Source organism: Lineus longissimus, chromosome 9 (genome assembly GCF_910592395.1).
Source record: "Lineus longissimus chromosome 9, tnLinLong1.2, whole genome shotgun sequence".
In the NCBI taxonomy this organism is placed as follows: domain Eukaryota; kingdom Metazoa; phylum Nemertea; class Pilidiophora; order Heteronemertea; family Lineidae; genus Lineus; species Lineus longissimus.
In genome coordinates this window covers 17,773,786-17,797,690 of record NC_088316.1, presented here as the reverse complement: position 1 = coordinate 17,797,690, position 23,905 = coordinate 17,773,786, and the positions used below count along the sequence as shown (strand labels likewise).

General features: G+C 40.2%; 3 protein-coding genes across 4 annotated transcripts in view; 1 reads left to right on the top strand and 2 right to left on the bottom strand.

The window, feature by feature from the left end:
* Positions 1–190: 190 nt before the first annotated feature.
* Positions 191–1,357, bottom strand: LOC135494093 (lactosylceramide 1,3-N-acetyl-beta-D-glucosaminyltransferase-like). Its single transcript, XM_064781844.1, has one exon. It carries the CDS (start codon positions 1,355–1,357, stop codon positions 191–193), a length of 1,167 nt encoding a protein of 388 aa, XP_064637914.1.
* Positions 1,358–7,338: 5,981 nt separating this feature from the next.
* Positions 7,339–8,505, bottom strand: LOC135494092 (beta-1,3-galactosyltransferase brn-like). Its single transcript, XM_064781842.1, has one exon. It carries the CDS (start codon positions 8,503–8,505, stop codon positions 7,339–7,341), a length of 1,167 nt encoding a protein of 388 aa, XP_064637912.1.
* Positions 8,506–10,278: 1,773 nt separating this feature from the next.
* LOC135493798 (cholecystokinin receptor type A-like) overlaps positions 10,279–23,905 on the top strand; it is a 52,095-nt gene continuing 38,468 nt past the window's right edge. For both annotated transcript variants that reach the window (XM_064781375.1, XM_064781374.1), the window contains exons 1-2: positions 10,279–10,704; positions 11,343–11,747. In XM_064781375.1, coding sequence (XP_064637445.1) covers positions 11,360–11,747 — 388 coding nt within the window. In that variant the 5' untranslated portion in view covers positions 10,279–10,704; positions 11,343–11,359. The remainder of the gene's footprint in view (positions 10,705–11,342; positions 11,748–23,905) is intronic.

Sequence of the window (23,905 nt, the reverse complement as noted above, 5' to 3'; positions counted from 1 at the left end):
GATAAAACATGGTCGTATCGTAATCTCGCCAAGTTTCTCTGTCCACCTTTTCCCCCTTTATCAACAAATTTCTCATTCAATTTGACATCAGGACACATCAATCAAGGATTAGGATCAACGACAATTCTCTGTCAAGGACATTACTTGTCAGTCAAGAGGGTGTCCTTGATAGAGGGGTTCTACTGTATCTCTATATTTCGAGATCGTTTTTTAAGCTCATTGGAAGCACAAGTTTCTTCTTTTCACAAGCCTCTACCTCCGCGGCGGTCATATTCTCAAGTTGTTTCAAGTACTTGACTATTTTGCTGTATCCTCTAAACGCGCCATGGTTCCCATGTACACCTGCATGTGAAGCTATTAGCTTGACCAGGAAACATACATCCTTCTCCACCGCCCGTTCTACGTTGGCCCACGAGTAAATAACATAGGACGCCTTCGTCAATTTGATATCGTGGTATCGTGCAAGGACCCCAAAGTAAGCGTCATCTGTACGAAATGTCTGCCTTGCCACGCCGTAGACTCGTGGGACGTGGAAAGATGCATGGTACATTTTTCGAACAGCGTCTCCAGACAGCAGAACAAAGAACCCACTGGTGAAGGGTGGATAAGTTTCATTTTTAAAATCCTCATGAGAGATGTACCACGGACTTTTTTTTTTTCTGTTAGGGATAAGTTGATGGTGGGGTCTGCCTGCATATACCAAGGTGGCATTTTGTGCCTCTAAACCGATGGCGTAGTCGACAATGTGTTGATAGACCATGACCACATCGTCGTCCATTTTTACCATGAATTTCGCATGTGAACATTTCGTCACTGTCCATTTTAAGACTTCCAATGTCTTACGAGTCATATTGCGGTAGGCTTCCTTGTAATTTGCCTGGATGATGTCATTGTACTCCAAGCTTTCTTTTCGCAGTTTTCCGTCTGTACTCGTTTCGTACGCTCGCGCCGTCATAAAAGCTAACCGAACTTTCTTCCCCCGATGAGGCTCAATCTTGACGAATTGCCTTACCTCTGCTCGGCGCTGGAAATGTCCAACGTGACCCACTATCAAGATGAGAAGAAACGTATCCTCGTCGCACGAAGGAGGGGACAAAACCTGGTCGTGCTCTGAGAGTGAGGCTTGGTGTAACATATCGGCTGTCTTCTCATTAATAGTTTTCAAGTTCAGGGTGTCAAGCAAATCTGCAGCTTTTAATTGAGACGTTATCTTGTTTTGAACTGGTTCTGTTGTCGGACTCTCATGTTCAGGTTGTACTTCGTTTACCGTAGAACGAATCTTTGCCAACTTCTCTGTGATATCTCCCTCGAAAGCTCGTCCAGACTTTAATCCAACATTCGCTTCGTCCACGCACATTCGCCTGTGCTGACGAAACGAAACGAAATAAAGAAAAAATAAAACATTCAAAGTTACAATGGCTATCAATAAACGAAGGTAAAACGACCTCATCTTTATAGGCTGCTCCTTGTCGCCTTGCAGAGAAATTGAATTTAGTACTTAGCAATGTATTTCTGTAATTCCTTTGAATGTAATCAGTCAGAAACACTGTCTACTGTTGCAAAGCTTGGCTCATATAAAACAGGGACCGGTATCCTCAGTCCAGAATTCTTCCAGTTAAGTCCCAAATACTTCGCCACATTAATAAAATAGATGGAAGCAAGTCATGCATGTAGATGAGCTTATGCAATTGGTACGTTACATGTCTAGTACACCGCACACCACCTGCACAGATGTCCAAGCTTTCTTTGTCTCTTTCAGATAGAAATCCATCCTGTTCAATATTTTAGTAATTATTATATATCAGGATGAACAATATGAATTGTCTGTTGGCAGCATGAATTCCACAGCTGTGGTTCTCTTTGATCGATTGGTTGGCATCTGAACATTAACTTAATTTTGTTCATAAGTTCAAGTTGAATTTTTCGTGTTCTGTGGAAAAGGATAAAGTATAGGCTAATTCCCGGCAGAAAAATCTCCATTGTTCAATTAAATGTTGCAGGTGAATGCAAATTATTTCTTTGAATATATAATGAAGAGGCAGAACTGCAGAAGGTCCCCTCCCCATCGATCAAAGGATCGGTAAGTATTGTTTATGCTCCATATGTCAAAAAAATATTTTTAAAATATTTTCAACTGCTGGTTTTGTACCAGATTGCAAAGGTTTATGCGAACTATTTCCAAATGATATGCATTTTGCGAAGTGTCATACTGTAACCATCTCGCCTTTGCATCTCTTGCCGTATTTAGCAGTATTCTTAACACCTCTTCTTGACCAAAAAGGACGATTTCCAGTAAATGTGTTTTCAAAAGAAAATATATATTTCTGAATATTTGCTGTATGGAATGACTCAGCGAGTTTTTTGTGTATGAAAAGAGACAAAGGGAATTGATGTTCAAGTGTTAACTTTAACTCGGCGATAATTAACCGCACCCCCCCCCCCCCCCCCCGTATTGGCTGTAGATTTGGCCTATGTAGATTTCACTTTGGATATAACTTGTTCATTCTGCAGTTCACGCGTTAATTAAGGTGACTTTTATGTTAACCCGGCCTTATACTAATACATGCGTTCGTTCAATAAAGTCACGTTATCAAATGTGATTGGGGTTTTCGATATCGAGAATGCACAGATAATCAAATGGAATCCATTGACAATATTTTGCTACATAATCTCATCGCTTTTAGCGGTATTACAGCTAATCCTTATCCTGCTTAGACTTGTCATTGCGAATCGAGTCAGTCTTTGCTGAATTAGGAGACGCCACTGAGTCAGACGATGCAGTCGATGATTACTGGCAAACATGACGTCAAAAAACACCCTTCAGTGAGCAATTTTTTTGAGGTAACCGTATCATTGGTTGTACTTAAGAACTGCATCTTCCGACTCCCAACATCTCAACTTAACAACGTCATGTTCGTAGCTAGCGACAGGAGGAATGAATAACCAATACCGACAGTAAGGTATCAATTCCTTAAGGTAAGGTATCAAAACTAGCATCTCAAACTAACTGACGTCTTGCACTTTTGACTACTTCAAGATTTTGCGGTTATTTTACAAAAACAACTGCCACTAAAACGCGGCACCGTGCATTATATACTGTAAACAGTGCTACATTGTACGTTACCAAGGAGTTTTAGAATTTTTTTAGACACCAGTGTCTGTTCAGCTTTCTGTAACCAAACAGTCAGGAAACTCGAAGGAATCGCTGATAAATTATACAGCATATCAGCTATGACCATGGAAAATTTAAACCCGATCCCTAGAAATCCCTCTAAATCTCATCGCTGCCTTGGGAATGCTGTCTCTTTCCGATGTTCAGACGACAAAATATGAGAAAATTTTTCACTACCTTTTGAAATATTCTGTTAGAACATAAGAATGCTCGCTTGTTGTTGAAACTAACTGTGTTTAAAAGATGATATCCTTCCCGGCAGTTTTGTAATAACGCCTCTTATAACTTGTGAGAAGCGCGCCTAGCTTTGAACATGTGAAGACATGGATATCAGCAATTGAAAATTAAAGATGAAGGAAGTTGCGTTTTCAAAGCATTTGCCGCCAGTGTTTGCCTCTGTTTCTGATGTAGCCATCCTGATTTCGTTATTTTTACGGTAGAAAAATTTAATTTTGCCTGGCAGTGCCGTTTTATTTGAAAGCTAGTAAAATGTGGTGTGTTTTACAGACACTTTGCAATAGGGATTAAGAATTTATGTTATAAAATATCAAAAGCATTCTGAAAAACATGCACTCCTTTGTGGACTTTGAAATACCGCCACGATCGGCAGAAGTCGGAACCAACTTTTAATTTTTTTGGGATAGTAGACTCTACTGTATGCTCCTTGCTTGTGTGCAGTTATAACATGATATACATAGTGTAATAAGCATGGCCCTTTCACATTGTGTTCCTCTGCAGCAGAACGAAACGGAACAACCTTTGCGTATACTGAATCCCCACACTGGTAAATATCGCTTGGGTCCTCCTTCGAAACGTTACGTGTAAAGATATATATGAAGATACCTTTGTTAGATACTTCTTTTCGAAGCATTTCAAAGGCTGGGTTTTGCATTACTAAACGAGTGTATATCAAAGAGTGTTGGTATGAAATGAATTATTTTGAAGAGACGAGATGTTTTGTGTTTGTGACTCTCAATGGTATTCGGTCTCTTTCCAACAGGTCTTTGTGTAGTATTTGATTAACTTTTGAGTCAGAGAGGACAAAGTGCTTGGTACCAATTTAAATAGTATACTATAGGTACATCAGATTATACGTTAGTTTCGGTAAAGAGAAAGGGGACACCACCGGCCTACACCGGCCTGCACCGACCCGAGACCGGCGATCGGAACCCGCCTCGGACCAGGAGGGTTCAGGACGGTAGGTTCGCTTTTACACGAGGGAAAATAAACCGGCTGGTACCTGAACTAGTCTCGATCCGGCTTGAACCCGCACCGTGTAAAAACGCCTTTTGATACAAGCACCGCACCATGCAGGGAGATGCAGTTGCAGTTCAGTCGTCAGTATGTATATCGCAACCTCCTCTCTCTTGCCAATATACTACGCAGATTTGCTGTACAAAGGACTATGTAAAAGTGTTTCACCAACAACGATTTTGAAGATTTTCCCGACACTCTATCATTAAAGTAGATTGGCTTATATTAAAACCTTATTCACGAGTGTCAGCTTTTTCCAATAGACTCGCCTGATCAGCACCAACGGCCCGGGGCTAGTGACGCTAAACAATCGTGAGGTTCCTACATGGAACAGCGGATAAACTATGGCTTTCAATCCTTAAAATGGTTGGAATAAGTGGCATAACCGAACCAGATAACCACCGATCAGATTGCACCGATATTTATAATACTGCTCATATCAAAATGAGTCGATGACAAAATGTTCCTGCAGCTATGAAAATGACCCCATCTTTATTATCAGAAAGGAAGTACATGTATGTAGAAGATCAACCAAAGCTGTGTTGAGACTAGCTTTCGACAAATAGTCTCAACAAAACTATACAAAGAATGGTGTAGTTTATATATTCCTGTACATTCCCTCTGATATGATTCATCTTGATCAACACGGCAACTTCCCATTCTTCTGGGTTTATTGACCTGAAGCCAAATACTTCCTTTATCAAGCAGCACTGTCTTCGTAAAGTCACCTTCCAATTCAAGACTGAACCTCCACCAGGGAGGGATGTAGAGCGGAACGGAGCCTATTTCAATGGGCTGTCTTAGAATGTAAGGCCAATGACCTGCGGCGGAAAAAGATCGTTGTACCATCAACATGATAAAACATGTTCGTATTGTAATCTCGCCAAGTTTCTCTGTCCACCTTTTCCCCCTTTATCAACAAATTTCTCCTCAATGTCTTCAATACAATCCCAGAGTAAATCTATTAAACTTACTCCACCTGATTTCCATGATAAATGTTAATCGATAGGTAAACTGATTAAAGTTGGAATTCGCTACCCATTCTTCTGGGTTTATTGACCTGAAGCCAAATACTTCCTTTATCAAGCAGCACTGTCTTCGTAAAGTCACCTTCCAATTCAAGACTGAACCTCCACCAGGGAGGGATGTAGAGCGGAACGGAGCCTATTTCAATGGGCTGTCTCAGAATGTAAGGCCAATGACCTGCGGCGGAAAAAGATCGTTGTACCATCAACATGATAAAACATGTTCGTATCGTAATCTCGCCAAGTTTCTCTGTCCACCTTTTCCCCCTTTATCAACAAATTTCTCCTCAATGTCTTCAATACAATCCCAGAGTAAATCTATTAAACTTACTCCACCTGATTTCCATGATAAATGTTAATCGATAGGTAAACTGATTAAAGTTGGAATTCGCTACCCATTCTTCTGGGTTTATTGACCTGAAGCCAAATACTTCCTTTATCAAGCAGCACTGTCTTCGTAAAGTCACCTTCCAATTCAAGACTGAACCTCCACCAGGGAGGGATGTAGAGCGGAACGGAGCCTATTTCAATGGGCTGTCTTAGAATGTAAGGCCAATGACCTGCGGCGGAAAAAGATCGTTGTACCATCAACATGATAAAACATGTTCGTATCGTAATCTCGCCAAGTTTCTCTGTCCACCTTTTCCCCCTTTATCAACAAATTTCTCCTCAATGTCTTCAATACAATCCCAGAGTAAATCTATTAAACTTACTCCACCTGATTTCCATGATAAATGTTAATCGATAGGTAAACTGATTAAAGTTGGAATTCGCTAAGTGGGTCTAAACATCGATAGTTTCCGATCAACGCATCGTCGGTCATCGTTAATTTTCTTGGCTCAAATCAATTTGCAACTTTTCAATTTGTTAAACTTTAGCGCAGATACTAATTATTGGTTCTGCAGTGTCATTTGAAGGTAATGTGGAGAAGGTGCGAGCAATCCCCGCGTGGTTATCAAAAGTTCTGTAGGCTAACAGAAATCCAATGGCAGGTTCAAAAAGAAAGACCTATAAACAAACACGCTCTGCAGGTGAAGTTAAGTAGCTATTTCATATAAAACGCAATTTTTGCCATTTCTCGAAATTTGAGAACTAGTGTGAAAAACTAGCTCTGTACCGTAGCTATGGCCTATCATTAGCGAACTGATTCTTAAAAGATATAGAAGGACCAAAGAAAAGGGTTAAAACATTCTGCTGCTGTTCTTACTTTGAATTTTCTGATCGAAAACATTTTTGAGGAGCTTCTCGATGGAACTAACCATATTCCGGTAGCAGGTAGCTGATATCAAAGATTTCTGCCTCCAGGTTTTTTTATCCCATTTACCCCGTGGTACATTGTAATTGAAGTGTAAATGAAAAAGTATTTACACATGATCGGATGATTGAATAAACATGGTGTATTGATATGATTACGGTCAGGGCAATGATGTTGACATGCATGTATAATGAATTTAAGTCGACGGCGTTTTATATATCATTGATATTTTATTTTTACTGGTGGATGCTGTGTCAGAACCCAAACGTAGCCACTATGAATCACAAACGGCCAGATCCGTCGTTCGTAATGGTAAGCGGTTTCTAAAGGCAAACGCCTGAAGGATGGATAATACGCGCAACAACGGTAGATCAGCATGAGCGTACTGAATGTTATAAACCCCCTTTTAAACCCCTTACTACTGTGGAACCTCCCTAAGCGGACTCCTCTCTATTAAGGACAACCTCTCTATTAAGGACACTAGTTTTGGTACCAATTTGGTTGTTTCCATTCAATTTGACCTCTCTCATCAGGACACATCAATCAAGGATTAGGATCAAGGACATTTCTCTGTCAAGGACATTACTTGTCAGTCCAGAGGGTGTCCTTGATAGAGAGGTTCTACTGTATTTCTATATTTCGAGATCGTTTTTTAAGCTCATTGGAAGCACACATTTCTTCTTTTCACAAGCCTCTATCTCCGCGGCGGTCATATTCTCAAGTTGTTTCAAGTACTTGACTATTTTGCTGTATCCTCTAAACGCGCCATGGTTCCCATGTACACCTGCATGTGAAGCTATTAGCTTGACCAGGAAACATACATCCTTCTCCACCGCCCGTTTTACGTTGGCCCACGAGTAAATAACATAGGACGCCTTCGTCAATTTGATATCGTGGTATCGTGCAAGGACCCCAATGTAAGCGTCATCTGTACGAAATGTCTGCCTTGCCACGCCGTAGACTCGTGGGACGTGGAAAGATGCATGGTACATTTTTCGAACAGCGTCTCCAGACAGCAGAACAAAGAACCCACTGGTGAAGGGTGGATAAGTTTCATTTTTAAAATCCTCATGAGAGATGTACCACGGACTTTTTTTATTTCTGTTAGGGATAAGTTGATGGTGGGGTCTGCCTGCATATACCAAGGTGGCATTTTGTGCCTCTAAACCGATGGCGTAGTCGACAATGGGTTGATAGACCATGATCACATCGTCGTCCATTTTTACCATGAATTTCACATGTGAACATTTCGTCACTGTCCATTTTAAGACTTCCAATGTCTTACGAGTCATATTGCGGTAGGCTTCCTTGTAATTTGCCTGGATGATGTCATTGTACTCCAAGCTTTCTTTTCGCAGTTTTCCGTCTGTACTCGTTTCGTACGCTCGCGCCGTCATAAAAGCTAACCGAACTTTCTTCCCTCGATGAGGCTCGATCTTGACAAATTGCCTTACCTCTGCTCGGCGCTGGAAATGTCCAACGTGACCCACTATCAAGATGAGAAGAAACGTATCCTCGTCGCACGGAGGAGGGGACAAAACCTGGTCGTGCTCTGAGAGTGAGGCTTGGTGTAACATATCGGCTGTCTTCTCATTAATAGTTTTCAAGTTCAGGGTGTCAAGCAAATCTGCAGCTTTTAATTGAGACGTTATCTTGTTTTGAACTGGTTCTGTTGTCGGACTCTCATGTTCAGGTTGTACTTCGTTTACCGTAGAACGAATCTTTGCCAACTTCTCTGTGATATCTCCCTCGAAAGCTCGTCCAGACTTTAATCCAACATTCGCTTCGTCCACGCACATTCGCCTGTGCTGACGAAACGAAATGAAATAAAGAAAAAGTAAAGAATTCAAAGTTACAATGGCTATCAATAAACGAAGGTAAAACGACCTCATCTTTATAGGCTGCTCCTTGTCGCCTTGCAGAGAAATTGAATTGGTACTTAGCAATGTATTTCTGTAATTCCTTTGAATGTAAACAGTCAGAAACACTGTCTACTGTTGCAAAGGTTCCATTGATATCCGCACACCACTTGGACAGATTTCCAAGCTTTCTTTGTACCTTTCAGATAGAAATCCATTCTGTTCAATATTTTAGTCATTATATATATCAGGATAAAAAAAATGAATTGTCTGTTGGCAACATGAATTTCACAGCTGTGTGGTTCTATTTGATCGATTGGTTGGCAATAATCTTTTATCATAATTTTCCAAGTCCAAAATACGGTGGCTGGGAAAGGACATCGAAAAAAAAAAAATTCTCGGCGGGACGACTTAGTAAGTCGGGGGGACGACTTATGAAAGCGAGGGCAAGGCCTGGCTGTGACTGTCTCATCTCTCTCGCCATATCAATAACTAGGCAATGCGGCGAAGACTGATTCGGCCTGGCTGTGACTTCCTCATCACTCTCATCATGTTGTCAACACGGTGGAGCAGCTAGGACTGATTTGGCCTGGCTGTGACTTCCTCATCTCTCTCACCATGTTGACAACTTAATAATAATATTGCCCTACTGCCTTTTTCATGAATCAATTTTGAGCATTATGTTTACAACGTAGTTGACAATAATTATAGTGAGAGAGATGAGACAGTCACAGCCAGGCCAAATCAGTCTTGGCTGCTCTGCCAAGTTGTCAACTAAACATGGTGAGAGAGATGAGAAAGTCACAGCCAGGCCGAATCGGTCCTGGCTGCTCCACCGTGTTGACAACATGGTGAGAGAGATGAGACAGTCACAGCCAGGCCTCGCCCTCGCTTTCATAAGTCGTCCCCCCGACTTAATAAGTCGTCCCCCCGAGAAAATAAGTCGTCCCCCCGACTTACTAAGTCGTCCCCCCGACTTAATAAGTCGTCCCCTCGAGATAATAAGTCGTCCCCCCGACTTACTAAGTCGTCCCCCCGAAATAATAATAAGTCGTCCCCCCGAGATAATAAGTCGTCCCGCCGAGAATTTTTTTTTTTCGATGTCCTTTCCCAGCCACCGTACCAAAAGGATTTTGCGTCTGATGATGTTTCTTCATTTTGAGCAGAAAAAAGAAGTGAAAAAAATACTTGGTTTAAAATTTTTCATCTTTCAGAGTTGAATTTCTTTCATAATTTCAAAGTTTTCAAAGTCAAAACTTTTTTGGGACTGATGATGTTTCTTCATTTTGAGCCGAAAAAAACCAAGTGAAAAAAATATTTGGACTTAAAATTTTGTTCATAAGTACCAAGTTGAATTTTTTCGTGTTCTGTGGAAAAGACTAAAGTATAGGCTAATTCCCAGCAGAAAAATCTATACAAAAAATGGTGTAGTTTATATATTCCTGTACATTCCCTCTGATATGATTCATCTCGATCAACACGGCAACTTCCCATTCTGCTGTCTTTATTGACCTGAAGCCAAATACTTCCTTTATCAAGCAGCACTGTCTTCGAAAAGTCACCTTCCCATTCAAGACTGAACCAAAATACGGACCCATTTAATGCTCTCATCCTACTGGAAATTGGCCACAAGATCAAAAAATTGTATATCCTAATTCCTTGGGTTTTCAAAACGATCTTTCTGCGCTCCAAGCGCCGGAGGGCGTGGCGTTAAAACAGCTTACGTTCGATTTGAAGAATCTGCCGCTGCGCTCCCTGGCGCTGAATTGTCATGGCATATCGGCGAGATGCCGGGGGATCACTTCCAGATTCAACAGTTAGCTGAATAGGCGCGGTAGATATAACTTTACGCACGGGAGAATAGTTCTACAGTTAATCAAAAACTAATGGACGGGGGAAATTTCATTTAAGTCTAGGAATGGACAGTGGAACACCTGGAATACATGTAACAGCAAGGTGCTTACAATTTTCGAGTGAAAACTGTAAAACATCATCCTTTCCGCATTTGGTATCTTGAAGAATTCAATAGGATTCGCTGGATTATCTGTGGTTTTGAATATATATTCTGTGTCTCATATTTTGGTATATAAAACGCTTTCGATTTTCGGAGTCTCGTTTTCGTTCTAGTTGGATTTTAAGGTAGGCGATATCGTGAACTACATGTAACTCATATAAGTCTTTGAATCGATTTTTCGGACACTGTACAATAGGTTACTCTGGCGATAATCATTTTTAGTTGTTGGAGGGGGGCGGGATTGGGAGAAATGTGTTTTTGATCGTGATTTCGCCGAAAAATATCAAATAGTGGCATTTCTCCCGTCCAAAAAGCTCAGTAGCTACGGCCTGGGGTGGGGTGGAGGGGGGGGGACTCCTTTCCATAAATGTAAAAATGTACAAAAATGTAAATGCATGGATAATTCGGTGGATGTGTTTGAACCTCGGCTCAATCAACAAATTAGGATATACTTTTTGAATAAACGACCAAAAATGGTTTTTCATGACCAAAAATAGAAAATACTGTCAAATGTTGAAAACTTGACATCCTGTTTGAATTGGCGAGTGGCGCTGTGGTGCTGAGGCTGACCGTTAATGAAGCTTGACGTTCTCGACTACATGTTCCTGTCTTCGTCAACTTGACACTCAATGGTTTGACGCACATCGTCTGCGGACTATCCGCTACCAACAATTTTTCGGCTGAGTAACGCTGACACGTTAATTTTTCGTAGGTTATATTCTCTGATCAAAACTAATTTCAAACCATCTTCTTATACTTACAGGGTAGTAAAACTGCATTATGACGAACACGTTATCGATTGGGAAAATGACACAGCTCGGTAACAACACCCCGATGGCCTATGACGCTCGGGACGACGAGTTGAACTCAACCGATCAGAACAACGGGACCTCTCGGGGCTTCTCCGGGCCGCAGCAACTTAGCAAAGAGTTGATGATAACCCTCTACTCCTGCATTTTCGTCATAGGCGTTGTGGGGAACGCCCTTGTGATCGTGACCTTGATTCAAAACAAAAGGATGAGAACTGTGACGAATGTCCTACTCTTGAACTTATCCATAAGTGATTTGCTTTTGGTGGTTTTGTGCATGCCATTCACACTAATTGGAGTACTCCTCAAGAATTTCATATTTGGCCCGTTTATGTGCCCAACAATACGTTATCTACAAGGCAAGGCATTTTTTATTATTATTTATCATTATTATCAGCGCCATCGGTATTCTGTCGTCAAAACCACCTGATGGTCCTATCTTAAAAAAAGTATCAGCACATTACGTCATTAGGCCTGCGACTATACGCTCGTCCCCAACTTACTTAATTTATAGTTACGGTATCTACATGTTAAGGGTTGGCAACCACCATTTTGGTCAGAACCCGAAATCCAAAATCAATTAGAATAGCATTCCGCGAAGATGACGTCACTGCAGCTGCTGACCTCTATTTCCCCATCGCTGAATTACAGGCAATGTCGGACAAACATGCGGTTTCGTAATGGATTCAGGCTTTCTAACTAGGGCAGTTAGATTCAATCTGGCACATGTCCGAGTGTTGGAAATACTACATAATTGTTCTGAATATTTCTCTCTCTGACTCTATGGTATCATTCATGCTAAAAACAATGCAGGGTCAAAGATAATTGACTTTGAAATAAGCTCAAATGCGTAGAAATAATTATCGATGTCCGACTGTCACGTGACTAAAACGTCATCAATATCTTATGCAAATGACCTTGTGAGCTATAAATAGTAACTTCGCGGAATGCTATTCCATCAAAATGAAGTGAACGCCGATTCAAAACCTGGGAGACTGTTCTCTGGAAAACAAAGAACAGACTCCCACCCTTGAAATTGCCATTCACTTTGTTTTGAAAGAGGTCTAATTGCTTTTAGATTTCGAGTTATAGCCAAAATGGTGGTACCTGTGGTCAACCCTTAACCGTACTTCATTCCTTCGTCGCCACGAGCATATTCATTTCATACCCTTTGAGGGGATCGAGTTTTGTCCTCAGATAGTCATTATAAGTATCAGCGATATGCAATCTCGGGGAAAATTGCCCATTTTAAAAGAAATCGGAGAGCTTTTTCGGCCTTTGATTCATCAGATACGTAGTAATCCGTTCGCTTTCGATATCTTCGGTCCACCAAAAAAAATCAAGAATATTATATACGCTGTAACATTATTAAACAAAATTTTGAAGGTCTAAACAGAAACAAGCAATTCCCGGATTCGCTGATGACTATAAAGAAGGGATACTTTGTATAAATTTTGATTAAAACACACGATTGTGGCTCTATTACTGTAAGACGGCATACTCTGTTATTCTCCACATCAGAGAGGTTTAATGTCGGATTACCAACATGCCATGCATATGATACTTGACTGACTAGAGAATGTCGTAGTGTTGCTTTTTGCTATTGCGAATTTTATAGTGTCATTGGATATTCGTTGAATTGGTAAATACTAAGGAGTGTATTACTTGACTATTGAACATTCCATATACTTGAACCATGTCGACTCATCTTCATTGGCGACAAACTTCTTGGTATCAAATGTTAGTAACAAAACAAAAGTTATTAACCAAACTTTCGTCGTAAGATACATGTATAGGTCTTGATTTAGCCACACAGGTACATGTTGTAGGTGTACACTAAAGTATTTGAGGGTTTCGAATTCTAATCTATCCTAATATACGTTAATAATATTGAAACAAACCTCCGTGATTAGATTGAAGTCAGTGGATGCGTGTTTTTGATTGACCTTCGGGAAAAAAACCTAAATGCCGCTGCAGTAAAAAGGCAGTTGTGTCAAGGTATAGGCCTACTGGCATGACTGTGCTTTCGTAATAGCAGAGAGGATGGCTTCTGGTATCTCAAGATCGGCTTCGTGTATTCATATGCTTGTAATATCAAATCGTAGATTTTAGGAATTCGCGACCCAGACACTAGTTTAAGACTTAGAATCGGTGGCAGCTGCGTGGTCTAATTTTTAGATTACTGTTAATGATGTACGTTATCGATAGGGTCATTTACTGAACATCTTGATAAAACCAGTTTGTCGTGAATAGGCGAATGCCACATGCTGTATATGGCATGTACGATTGTGTGGTCGACGTCGTACATTGTTTTATATAACCAAGGCGTTTAATTAAGATCTGACTATTGATAACAATTGTTCCCAAGATGTGGGCATATCAGTAAATTGAGAGGCTATCGACAATACCATTTACATATCATAAGTTATATGACTTGGAGTGGTTACAAATGGTGATAAGTATATTGATGGAATGGTTCCAGTTTAATTTGATTTTTTCAGTTATGGGTCTAGTGTCAATGATGAAATTAAGAGATGATTTCACGGTGCAGATCATCCAAATAATGCGCACATTTTGCGATGTCATCATTGAAGTATAAAACCCAGGAAGGGTACAGTAACAGAAACAGTAACGCAAGAAACGATAGCGTCAGGTACATCAACTCGCGGCATCTTGCCTTTTGCTTTGAAATCGAGCAATCACACTGGTCCAGGGTCGTGGACAGCCTTTTTGACGAGGAAATCTCCCATATCGTTCTACTAGGGATATTATTTGCCAAATTGCACAGTCATAATTTTAGTTCTTGCGTCTCTATCGCAAATGTTTATAAGGCTAATATCTTCCGCGATATAAGATGCTGAAAAAAATAAAGATGATTATACGGACAAGACCGATAAAGGTGATCAAGTGATTGAGTCACCTTTCGACCAACTGACATCATGGATGGTATTTACTCCTTGGCGTGTTAGTAATGGCACCAGTCATGAATGGCAAGGGTGCTGATCTAAAGGCCGACCTAACAACACTACTTGACAAAAAATAATAGTAAGCCTCGTTCATCAACACCGAGTGGAATTGTAATTCACGAAATAATTAACTTGGGCAAGTCGTCTGAAGAATTAAAGATCACCCGTCGATGAGATCCATTAGATAAATTAACCACCCCAGGCATCACATCTAACCCCTGAGGTTTTAATCTAATTGTTGAAAGAACTCATTTGGAGCTGTTAACCTTTCGATAACAGCCCCAAAGACAAGTAAGGATTCTGGCGCCTCCTGTATTCTGAATTGCATTGCTTCTGAAAATGGAACTCCAGTGAATCGAATTTGATCTGCTTTAAAAATAGTTTGAGGTAATTTCGTGATGGATGCGAAGGCGTGATATCTAAATGTAATGCCCGAGGTTACGTGAATTCGATAGGCTGCAAGGGCGGTAAATTTCTTTTGCCGTCAAGGTTAAACCGCAGTGTTCGATAAAGCATGCATGTCTCAACTTCATTACCCCCATCGCAAAATCTGTTTTTGCGTGAATGTACATGTATTCGAAATAGTGATAGACAAATACAAAATAAGCCCCAGGAGTTTTTCTTTGTGGAATACATACTTAAAGTCATTTCTATCCCTCAAAATCCAAAATGCGTAACCTTTACCAACGCTGCCGGAAGTGTAACCTTTGTTAATATGATACTGCACATGACAGAAGAACTTCTCGGCTGCGATATTTCCGTCACCTCGTGTTGTTATTAAGTAAGTCTGTTCGATGTCAGCTCACAAACGGAGATGACAACCCACATTACCACCCGTTCCCTCGAAACCGGATGATTTGAGCAAGTCAATCCGGAAGACACATATTATATTCAGCGGAAGTTTTTCTTGTTTTCGGCAGTACGTATACATTATCAGGAGACATTATATAATACGGGTACGTTCAATTCGTGCACGTAAACTCGTACCAAAAAATCTCATGTCAGGCTGAATACGCTATATTATTAGTGCACTTGGCTACTATAAACCATGACTCTCGCGCCTCTTAACTTCGGCAATGCACGAAAATGTTCTGAGAAAAATAACAATTGAGTTGAAAAAGGGCACAACTATATACGTTTTTAATATCCAATTTATATCTATTTATAACCCATTTCTAAAAAGTGATCCATCAGTAGAACCGTGGTTAAAGTTATAGTTTAGCTTTGTAGTCCTGGGCCTTTCCCGAGAATGACAAGTATCGTAATCTATTTGACTTTCTTGTTATAGTTTCAATAATAAATGAATATTCACGGTCGTATCAAGTTACAAATTGTGACGCGGACATTCGATTAGCCATTCACGAAAACCTATAGTGTCCAAAAAAATCATCGAAAAGGAAACCAACCGTTGTTTAACGGCGCTAAGTGAGTTTAAAAAAAACTACCGCAGTGGGGAATGCGGGTGTAACTTTCCTCCCGGGTGCGCTGATTGAAAAAGACTGGAGTTTGTCAGACGGCGATAAATTTTGTCACCAGTAACAGGAGTAAAAGATTGCCTCTAACGAGACTGGGGACCGCCACACCTGCGGCTTGGCTCCAGCAGCACTGTTTTTTACACACTTTTCGCTGGGATACAGGAGATATTAAATACCAATATAAACACTTTAGAAATAACTCTGCTTCAGCCCCTCATTAAAGTGAGAAAAATATTGCCGGGTCCTCCAATGTCGGGCTGTACCTACAGTCGAGTTGGTGGAAAAAAGGTGATAAAAAGGTGATTGGAGTTTTTACAAAAAAATTGTTAAGAAGATGAGGATGTAAAATGATTTTATTATTGATAATGCTGTGCTCGGGGTTTCCGATCAAATACATGTACGTAATAATAGAATGTAATTTGAGGAGAAAGGCCCATAGAAAACGGCGTTTTCTTCGATAAACACGGATTGCTGCCATGAGGTTTGGTTGGGCCGTAATTTGAGGAGAAAGGCCCATAGAAAACGGCGTTTCTTCGAAAAACACGAAGTGAAGATCGAGTGAGCACTGCAGCTGCATAGCCTAGCAGGATATTGACATTTTTGTCAACGTAGTTGTTGTTAAAAGATGCTTTCTTGAAAAGCGCTGATGGAAACGATGGAAATTAATGGTAAATATCCGTGCCATTGGCTAACGTAAAGCCAAGAATAGATATCCATTTGCTCTTCTTTGCACTTGAGTTAACATGATTACAGCAAGAATCTGTTCAAGTGAGATATGCTGCACGAACTAAATTGTTTTCTTAAAGCAGAAATTAAAATGAAAATAGAGTGAAGGAGACAAAGGTGAATATTTCGCTTATAGCTCATGACGTGAGCCCCCTCTTCTGCAAACTAATGTTTCCCAGGCTTGTTTTGGTTCGGGAGACGACATTATTCCGTCTGCTGAGGTAATTAAATCATCGAAATCGTCGACATATGAAAATGGACTTTTCTAAATGACATCGGAATTCCAAAGATCAGTTGCAAATATTGAAAATTGTGGTGACGATACCTGTCTGTTAGTGAGCCCCAAATGGAACCAGTTCCGTGCCAAATTGGCTGAATGAGCCGACGAAATGTAGTCTTTTTGCTTCAAACCCTAAACCAATTTCTTGACATGAATTTCAATTTTACAAAGCATTTACTATTCGAAACTGCTTCCTTCTCCACCCGCACCTTTCGAAAGCTAAGCCTCGGTGTTTATTTTCCATTATTTACATGCAGTGTGAAAAAACAGTGAATTTGTGGATACAAGGCGACTGCAAAAGCGAGTTTATCTCTCATTAGCGAAAGTAATAGCCTTTATAATATCAGAATTGCCTCGTCAAAAATATGAAACGATTTATCCTCTCTGTTTAGACGCCTCTTTCGTCTGGATGCAAAGAAACGAAAGCTAAATCCAAGCAAAGAAGTACTTGGGGACTTGGTATCCTATTTGCTCATGAAAAGTAGCAGGACTCATGATGCTTCTATTAATGGCGTACATTGTATTGAAAACCTTTTCATGTTTTAAAATTCAAACATGACATTTTCAGTATATCAGTATCAAAACTTGCCTTGGGGTATGATCGTGTTCTTTTAATCACGAAATGCAAGGTTTTCCTTTGAAATGAGAATATCCAATAACTTTCAGCTTTCTTTAACTAGTTGAAATATAGCTTATTTGATAACACTGGTGGCATTTAATTCAAGATTCTTTTTCTGATGAATAAAGAGACATGTGATTTGTTGTTTGCCGAACACACTTATAACAAATTCAGAGTATCGGTAAAACATAAAACGATTCCCTAAACACATTATTAATATTCATAGGCAATACCAGGTTCGAGTGAGGCTGAAATATTAAGATTGTTTAAAAAACACTTATAAAGCTGAGTTTAATCTTGGATAAGGTTTAAAGTGTATTTCTTAATCCAATTGCAATGAATTTGTAGAGAGAAAAGAAAACAACTGACGAAGTTTGCAGAAATTATGTCGCACGCAAGCGTAAAAATATACCTTAGAAAGAACATGTTAAAATGCACTATATTTGTGTTTCACAAGTTGAAATGGAGCAGGCTTAGCCCCGGAACTCGCTGTTCACATGGACGCACCAGGTCAAAAATTCGGTATGTTATATTATACTAAGCCATTATTAGGGAAGAACGAAAGAGAATGTAATCAAAAGCAGATTAAATTCAAAATGGTGGATACGTCAGCATGCCTAATCGATACATACATTTAACAACATCACATTATCGGTTTTAAATACAAGTTTTATCTTTTTCTATTTCGGCAGTCTGTGTAAACTCGACATTGCAACGACTCAACCCTTACATAATTCATACACAAGAACAAACGAAATCTAGGCCTATTATTTGAAAATATATCATTTTAAATCATAAATTTTTACCGATTGCCGTTTGGCATTTCAAAGCCAATTAAAAAAAATTATATCCCATTCTTCTTCTTTTAATCTGAAAGATACTGGATCAATATTCTTTGACCTACATGTGCTATTAATGATATTCTTTGTTTATGTTTGTTTTGTTGGTAATGCACCAGTAAAGAGAGAATTTTGTTGTTTACTGCGATTATTATCACGGTGGCCATCGCAGGTGCCTGCGATCAGCCATCGCTGTGAATTGCAACAAATATCAGTCCCATCATTGACTGGTTAAACCCGCAGACGGACGATGTTTTGGTTGCCCACAGCGGCGATGCTGTGATAAAAAACGTCATCTACAGGATGCTTAGTTTAGAAATGGATTTTTTTCTTCAGTATTGATACGTCTGGTTTATGTGACGTTTTGATAAAAACGTAACAGCGATAAAGAGCGGAAATTCCAAGTTCTAACGAGGCATCTAATAGTGTTTCTCTTCCTATAGAGAGTCAATTCACCTGCTTGCCGATACTCTTGTCCTGAGAAAGGAAGGCGTTTTTCAATAAATGTTCTCCAACAAAATAACGTACTGTTTGTCTCGTAATAAGACCCTTCTAGCATGGTATCCATCAGATCTTAGAGTAACCAGCTGGTTTCTCTGTGATCAGAAAAAGAGAAAATTGCAACGCCGTCTATTTAGTTACTTGACCAATGAGCACACATTTTGACTTTTTCTTGTGAGTCAGCCATTCTCCCAGGCCTCGAGTATGGCAAGCCAAAGCGGAATTTATTCAAGACTTTAGAATTACCATTCAAGAAGTTAAATATAAGTTCAAGAAGGAAATATATGTTCAAGACTAAAATATGTTCAACCTTGAATCAAATGTTTTCAACCTTGAATAAAATATGTTCAACCTTGAATAAAATATGTTCAACCTTGAATAAAATATGTCCAACCTTGAACAAAATATATTCAACCTTGAACAAAATATATTCAAGACTCACGTGACCATATTCAAGACGCACGTGACCACAAAATTGATGACGTAGAGCGTAGAATCTGTGGTACTTCCGATGCGTTCTGTTTCACGACAGGCATTGCGCATTTTGAACCTATAATTTGCCTGATATGTCTGTGAAACATGTATCGACTCTGACATTCACTCGGCATCCATGTCATGATGTGTAGGATTACAGTACATGTCAGGTGTAGGCGGCTAGGTACGTGTACAACCATGTGTCAAAACCTCGTGCGAACAATTCGAGCTCCGAAACGCAACACAAGTACCATGGGTTCGGGAAAGTCCGGACGCGGGTTCGGGAAAGTCCGTAAAGCATCAAAACATGAGCAACTACGTCATCAATTTTTGTGGTCACGTGCGTCTTGAATATGGTCACGTGAGTCTTGAATATATTTTGTTCAAGGTTGAATATATTTTGTTCAAGGTTGAATATATTTTGTTCAAGGTTGACAATATTTGATTCAAGGTTGACAATATTTGATTCAGGATTGAACATATTTTGGTCTTGAACATATATTTAACTTCTTGAATAGTAATTCCACGGTCTTGAATAAATTCCGCTTTGGCTTGCCATACTCGAGTATAGTGAAACAATACAGGGCAGGCTGCTCGGTAAGTTGGAAGGCTTAGATTCTCGGTAGTCTAGGGAATAGATTCGCCAGGGTGGAATACCATCGTTATGGACCAAACTCCATCAAGTTGTGAAACAGTCACTCAGGCTGTTGAATTTTGTTGATGAGATGACGGAGAGTCGCTTTCAACGATGTTATCAACAAGGCGTTGCACATGAAACATTTAAACACTGACTTCATTTTCCCGATAAATAAGTCCTGCTTTTATATGATTAATGAAGTGGTATTCAATTGAAGAGAACTACAACAAAAGCTCCGTGTCACTAGCATGCTGAATAGCTTTAACAAGTGGGTCACGCTGTCGATATGACAATTTTGCGTATCCACTTCAGGTGAAGTTTGGTCACAGTGGACCGTTTCAGAAGTCAAGAGTGACCCAAACACAAATCGGCCCCCTTTTAGTGCAATGATAAACATTTTTTTCCAGTACCGCCTGAAGTTCTTTTTTGGACTGGACTGACGGTGACTTCTTTAATGTAAGCTATATTGTGAATTCCAGTCACGTCATGGTGAGTATTGTCTGATGATCTGTGTATAGTCCCAAGGTGCACATTCCATCACAACTCCATCAGTCCGACTGCTGATGAGAATCGTTCGGCCGTTAATGACATCGTAAACAACTACGGTAATGCCCAGATACCTATTGCCAATTGCTTTAGATTCCCCGTGTGATGATCATTTATTCTATCAACCTCCCATGGTGGTATCTCATCATGTGTTGGTTATTTCTGGATTACTGTTGGGCCGGATTTTTTGCAGCAACATCATTTGATATCTATCTGGTCATCATAATTGTTTACCAGCTCAAGCTTCGAAACATGCTGCCATTTGCTTCAGACTTCCTGTCGGTCGATCATCATTTACATCTGCATTATATCCTTCTATATAAGATGGCATATTGCCTGTCTGGCTGTCAAACTGTGTACTTGTCCACCATCAACGACAAAGAATTCGGTCGTGGAATGTTCTTCCTGTCGGTATGTTAATGACGCTCTTGTCCACAGTGATATCGGCCGCGCAATTCATACTTTCACCTCCAACACTGTAATTGTGTTGCACCGGTTTGGTCATTTGTTGGTATTATAAAACGGTGCCTCAACCCCTGTAGTGGTCTTTGAACCCCGTGGTAAGATGTACATGTAAGTCGATGGGAAAGTTCGAGCCATCCACCTCTTGGCTGAGCCGAGGATTTAGAGGACAGTCGCTTGCACTTCAGCTTCATCGCGAAGTGATCTGAACCTTTCAGATTTGGAGCAGGTTGTGTGAAGATTGATTCATGCCGACCTACAAGTGCCAGCGGTGAACATCAATCCTAAAGTCTCCTCCTTTCACACAAGACGCCTGTGGATGTGCATGGATTGATCTGAGAATTCCGTAGTTACATGTAAACTAAATGAACAAGGACATAAAAATTCGCCGTCTTGACGGAAAGTTGAAGGTTTAGAGCCCCATTGATAGCTCTTCCCGATGAGGTCAGTTGGTCAGCCGCCAGCGAGTTACGGTACAAACTTCTCTCCATGCGCCTAGATTATACAACCAAGGACCTCCAGCTCGGTATTAATTCCTTAAATCAATTCTCATCGCCGCGTGCCAATATCGCTTTATTCTTTGACATTGTAAGTGATTTTCATAGCAAGTTTGCAAGGCCAGTTATTGAGGAGTTCGCTCTGCTTTGTCGTCTCTTATATCAATATTTCCGAGCCTGTCAATCAGGAGACCGCGAAGAAAGATGAGGTATAATGAATGTCAAAAGTATCAAGTTACCTGGGTTTACCCTGGCATATTCAATGTTTGCAATATTATGCATTTATTTATCAATTTATGTCATCATAATTTTTTTTGATAATAGCATGACTATGAAAATATGTAAAATGCAAGCGCTAGTGTACTCACATAATGTAACTGTTGCCATGGAAGGAAATTAGAGAACCAACATAACATAGAGTCTTCTTAATATTGGGGAGCATGAAACTCGGGAAACATAAAATAAACCAAAAAAAGTAATGTAATCTGTTCCATTATAAATTAATCAATTATAAAAAAAGAGGCAACATCGCATTTTTCGATTTCATGCTGCACGATCGGCACTTCGCATGTAATCGGAACAGTCAGTCATTGTTAGCCTTGGTTTAAAGGCAGGTTTTTTTAAATGTAAAAATGACTTTTGTTTGCTTGGGAGTGCGCAGATCACTATTGTAATAGCGTGATGGCTAATGGTTGCAGGATCATGAGCGACTGAGTAGAAGTCACGATCTTTATGTTCCACCTCCATGCATTGATGAAGTCATCAATATGTCATGTTATCGATGTTTTCACAAGGTGAATATCAGCAGACTTTTCATTTTAGAAATCATAATTTGAAGTTTGAGAAAACTTTGGAACAGATTAGAACATATATTTGATAAGTATGACTGGAACAATAACGCAAATATGGTTTTTGTGTGTGTTTGGTTTGTGCAGTTATGGTCTGATGATATTGAGAGTTTATGACTGGTCAAGGAGAGGACCATGTTATGTCTGTCTCGCCGGGGATCATAAGCCAGAAGGATCATTTGGCCATTAGGAAACTAGAAAGGACTGCTCGGGTCACTCGATCTTGCCTTTGGGAATCGTGCAACGACGCCGAGACAAATAGTCGATGTGGCGAACCCACACTGGGGCACAAATGTCGTCTGAGGGCAGTGAACAGAAGATCAAAGCACAGGTACTGATGTACATGTACATGTACTTGTTGTATTGCGAGGTCATGTTCGCTCTGCATTTGTGGCGTTATTCTCGGGGGAAGGGGGGGGGGTTATTCCTTCTACCCTAGCTTGGCACACGATCACCTCAGAATAATTGCAATCCTAAGGACCAATTTAAAACACTGTCACACATACTGTTTGTTTTACAATCTCACATGTCCTTTAACCTTACCTACCAAGGAGCACTCCAAAATGCCCAATATACTAAAATCAAACATGTTGAATATATCACTAAGATTTACTAGGACAATCTGGCAAGTACAACATATCACCCCGAGTCAAAGCCGTAATTGAACATACTATATCACTTTCATCATTGGTCAAGATTATTTGACCAAAATACCACACAAAAATCGGAAATTCCTGCATCAGCATATACATACATAGGAGCGACATGCACACACACACACATATCACCATGCCCTCAGGCCAACAACTAACATTGAATACATGCATTGCGTAACGTCGTCACCGTGATTGAGCACATTGTTGTCATAGTGCATAATCCCTAAGGCCGAAGTTACATAGGCCTCATTCGTTCATTTACCACGAGTCACTTTCCGGGTTTTTCTTTCATTCCTCGGTGAATGCACGCCACAAGGCCGTGCTTTTACAGGGGAACGAAAGCAAAAGGGGAAAAAGAGTCCTGGGAAATGAACGAATGAGGTCTATGTAACTTCGGCCTTATGTTCAGACCTCCGATGGTCACCCTGTAATTGAGTCCTCCACAGCCTTCTAACAGTATACCGGAGAAAGAAGTTTTTTTCAAGAACTAATGATCAACGTGGGATTCATCGGAAACACATTAAATGCCAACTTGTGTTACGCAGAGGAATATGTTTCTTTTGAAGCGTGAAGTCTTCATCAAGAATAAATGGTCCCACTTCCTCGTCATGCTCGTGAATGTTAATATTGATTTGGTTACTTGGAAAAAAATTGGTTCTTGACAGACCAAAACCACATCATATTTGATTTGCAATTTATTGTGCAATGTGCCATTCGGTCGCGTGGCAACTTTAATACCAGACGCCTTGAAAGTATCCCTCGCCATGACTGACTTTGGTCGAGATATTTATCTGCTATGTATGTATAGTTCGAGATTGGATTTGACACTAATCTGGAGCTACAATCGGCTTCACAAATTCAGAATAGTCTCTTTGCTGGAAGGCTCATTAGACCAGCATGTCAGCTATCGGTGCTGTCAGCGTCTCTCTGCTAAAGGGAGACTATTGGGCACTGATGAGAAGACTAATTAATTCCCCTGTCAGTGATACGA